Source organism: Neomonachus schauinslandi, chromosome 9, assembly GCF_002201575.2.
Source record: "Neomonachus schauinslandi chromosome 9, ASM220157v2, whole genome shotgun sequence".
Taxonomy (NCBI): Eukaryota; Metazoa; Chordata; class Mammalia; order Carnivora; family Phocidae; genus Neomonachus; species Neomonachus schauinslandi.
The window spans coordinates 137,888,656-137,891,766 of record NC_058411.1 but is presented as its reverse complement, the minus strand read 5'-3'; the positions used below and the strand labels follow the sequence as shown (position 1 = coordinate 137,891,766).

The following is a 3,111-nucleotide window of genomic DNA, read 5'->3' as shown; positions in this document are numbered from 1 at the left end:
AGTACAAAAATGGAAGCGTACCAGCTTCTCTCCCCCCTCCGCCACCCCCAGAACGCACTCCACCAGCAGTCCCAGCCCCGCCGACTCTGGTCCCGCAGCCAGCACCTTGCGGCAGTTTGGCCGGTGTGTTCGGGGACAGGTCACTCGGGGGGGCGTCAGCCTGGACTCCAGCCACGGAGGCCACCCACTTTCTCTTTCGGACACTGCCTTTCTGGGAAAGACATCACTTGGAAAAGAGATCCTTGGCTTAAAAAAAAGCTTGAAGACCACAGCAAGTAGCAAATGAGGAGGACACTCCACGCCAGAGGCCTGATTCCTGGCTGACAAGGGGACAGGCGAGGCTATCGGTAGAAGACGCCCAGGTGGGCCCCCCCCAAATCTTCTTGCCAAAGTTCAGGGCAGCCACTGAGCTGCAGGCCTGAGCTCTGGGACGGGCTTTGGTCACCGAGCTGGAAGGCAGGGCCTGGTCCCTGGTCCTCTGAGCTGGGGAGCACCTCTGCACTGTGGCTCCAACATCCCCACTGGGTCTGAGGCTGGAGTCTCTGGCATGCTGGCCGGGACAGGAGGGGTGGGGTTTCTGGCAACACACAGGACTCTGGAGACACCGAGATACCCTGTAAGAGAGACAAAAGCAGCTGGGTAGTGGGCCACTGCCTGATGCCCTGAGACCTTGAACCTGGATGCTCCCCGGAGTGTGGCTGGCAGCTTCTGGACAGCCCTGGGGGTCGTGGACGCAGTGAAGCAAAGTGGTGAAGAACACCGGCTCTGGAGATACACTCCGGGGGTTCATATCCCACCTCTGCTACTAACTAGTTCTAAGAACGCAACCTCTTTCATTCGGTTTTCTCATCTGTAAAATGGGGGTGATAATAACAGTACCTACGCCACAGAGTTGCTGGAGCGCCAGCTGAGTCAATACGTGTCCGGTGCTAAGAACAGTGTTGGGCAAACAGCAAGCGAGCAGTAAATTTTGGTTATCAATATGCTCTGTTATGGACCACGATGCATTCACTCATGGGCCTCATGAACAAATGAAGCTTAAAGGAAACACGAAGGTCACCAGCTCCAAGCTCCTATACTCTGGAAGTCCCCACCCCTGGGGCTGGCCAGCCTCCCTCCCCCCAAGCCTTAATGGAGCACTTAGAACCAGTGGCTCTTGCTACCTTTCATCTTGCCTCTGGAGCAAGTCCGAGGATTCTCCGTCTTTAACGTGGCTGCGAAGACTTCTAGGTAGAGGTGGTGGCGGCCTTAACGGCCCGGGGCCCCAGCTCTTTCCCCAAGGAGGCTAGGGTCCTCTCCATACTCCCTTCAGCTTCTCTCTAACCCTAACTGGGTTGGATTAGATAAACCCGGATCCCCAAAGCATGAGAGTCTCTGCAGACTAGAGCCCACCCACTGCCTCCATTTCCGAACGAACCTGGGACCAGCCCGAGAGGAGTGGCATGGGCCTGCCCGCATACCTGATACACTGCGGCAGCCAGCTCCGGGGCCGCGGGGGGCGGCGTCCAGGGCACGGCCTGCTTCCTAGGTTCCGGGGACGTCTGCCTCCTGGAACAGACCTGGGGCGGTGTCCAAAGGGCCGTCTCGGGGGCTCTCCCTTGGGAGAGTTGCGGGGGCGACTGTATCCCAGGGCAGTAAGGGGGTGTAACCCAGGGATCCAGTTCGGGCACCCTGCTCCCCAGGCGCTCGCGCGCCGCTAGTGCTCCGGGACAGGCCGGCGGGGACCCCCACGACGCGGCGGCGCCGGCGGCGGAGCCCAGGCCCGGGGCGCGCGCCTGCACCTGCACCTGAGTCTGCGTCTGCGCCTGCGCGGGGCCGCCGTCGGGGCAGAGCGGGCAGCCCCGAGGCGCCGCCGCCGCCGCGCCGCTGCGCCGCCGTCGCCGCCGCTGCAGGCTCTCCTCGCTGAGGCCCAGCACGGCCGACAGGTGGCCGATGTAGCGGATGGCCAGGCGCAGCGTCTCGATCTTGGTGAGGCTCTGGCCGGCGGGCGCCACGGACGGCGGCAGAAAGCGGCGCAGCTCGTGCAGGGCGCGGGCGAGCGTGCGCATGCGCAGCTTCTCGCGCTCGCTCGCGCTCTGCCGCTGCCCGCCGGCCGGCCCGCTGCGGCCTCGTCCGGGCGCCGTCGGGGCGGCCTCTGCGGAGCGGGCGCCGCGGGCCGGGAGCGCGGGCTGCGAGGGGCCGCGGGCGCCGTCGCAGGGGCACGAGCCCGAAGAGTCCGAGGAGGAGGCCGGGGACGTGGAGTCCGGGTGGCCGGCCCAGCCCCAGCCCTGGGGCAAGATCCAGTGGTCGTGGCCCAGGAGGCTGTGCAGAGGAGGGGACTGGGCCATGGCCAGGGCTGCTGCGGGCTCTGGGAGGCTGGGCCGGCCACCTCCGGGCCTGAGCTTTTATCTGGACCAAAGGTGAGAGGTGGCCCCCTGCCAGGTTACAGAGAGGTGTCAAAACCCACAGAGCCCAGGGAAGGCCTGGGCAGGGGGGCCTTGGGAAAGCGGGCCCATTTGCGGAGGTGTGGATTCTGACTCCTCGGGGGCTCTAATGGAGGCCCCTGCAGCCCGGGAAGTGTGGGAGGGACAATTCGCATCTGGATGGAGCTGCTAAGCTTCTCACCGAGTTCCCACCCACCCGGGCTCGTGGCATGGTGAGTGCCCAGGAGCCCGACGGTGGTGGGCAGTGCCATCATCGCCTGGGGACGGCCAGGCTGTCCCTCATGTGAAGAGTGGACCCATGCAAAGAGTGGCTGCCTCTCTCATGTCCAGCCTCCCCCCACCCCGGGGGTGAGGGGGGGAGTTTGTCCAGTAACTGCCACTCACTGTCTATAGGTGTGCTGGATAAGGCTGCAAGGCAAACCCCGAGGGATTTGCCCACAGTGATGTGGGGTGGGGTGGGGTGGGGTGGAAGTAGGGGGACATACAAGTGCAGCCTTCCTGGTTTGCTCCCAGAACCCACATTTGCTGGTTTGCTGAATAACACGAGCAACGTCATCTCACTACCCACAGATAGTTTCCGTCCCTGAAAAATAGAGCAGCCTGGAGAAAAAGGATAGGAAGCAGTGGGTAATGAAAATGGGGGAAGGTGAGCCCTCCAGGCAGGCCTGAGTCTATTTGCTGTGTGACC

At 63.5% G+C, this 3,111-nt stretch overlaps 1 protein-coding gene across 1 annotated transcript; it reads right to left on the bottom strand.

The window, feature by feature from the left end:
- Nucleotides 1-341: 341 nt before the first annotated feature.
- On the bottom strand, nt 342-2,327 carry MESP2 (mesoderm posterior bHLH transcription factor 2). Its single transcript, XM_044918305.1, has 2 exons — nt 1,461-2,327; nt 342-614 (listed from the first exon to the last, which is right to left on the bottom strand). Exons 1-2 carry the CDS (start codon nt 2,325-2,327, stop codon nt 342-344), a joined length of 1,140 nt encoding a protein of 379 aa, XP_044774240.1.
- Between the last annotated feature and the right edge of the window lie 784 nt (nt 2,328-3,111).

Coding starts and splice junctions, on each gene's coding strand:
- MESP2 (XM_044918305.1), bottom strand. CDS start 2,327: ATGGCCCAGTCCCCTCCTCTGCACAGCCTCCTGGGCCACGACCACTGG. Junction 615..1,460: donor TGGCTGCCGCAGTGTATCAG/GTATGCGGGCAG, acceptor TCTCTCTTACAG/GGTATCTCGGTGTCTCCAGA.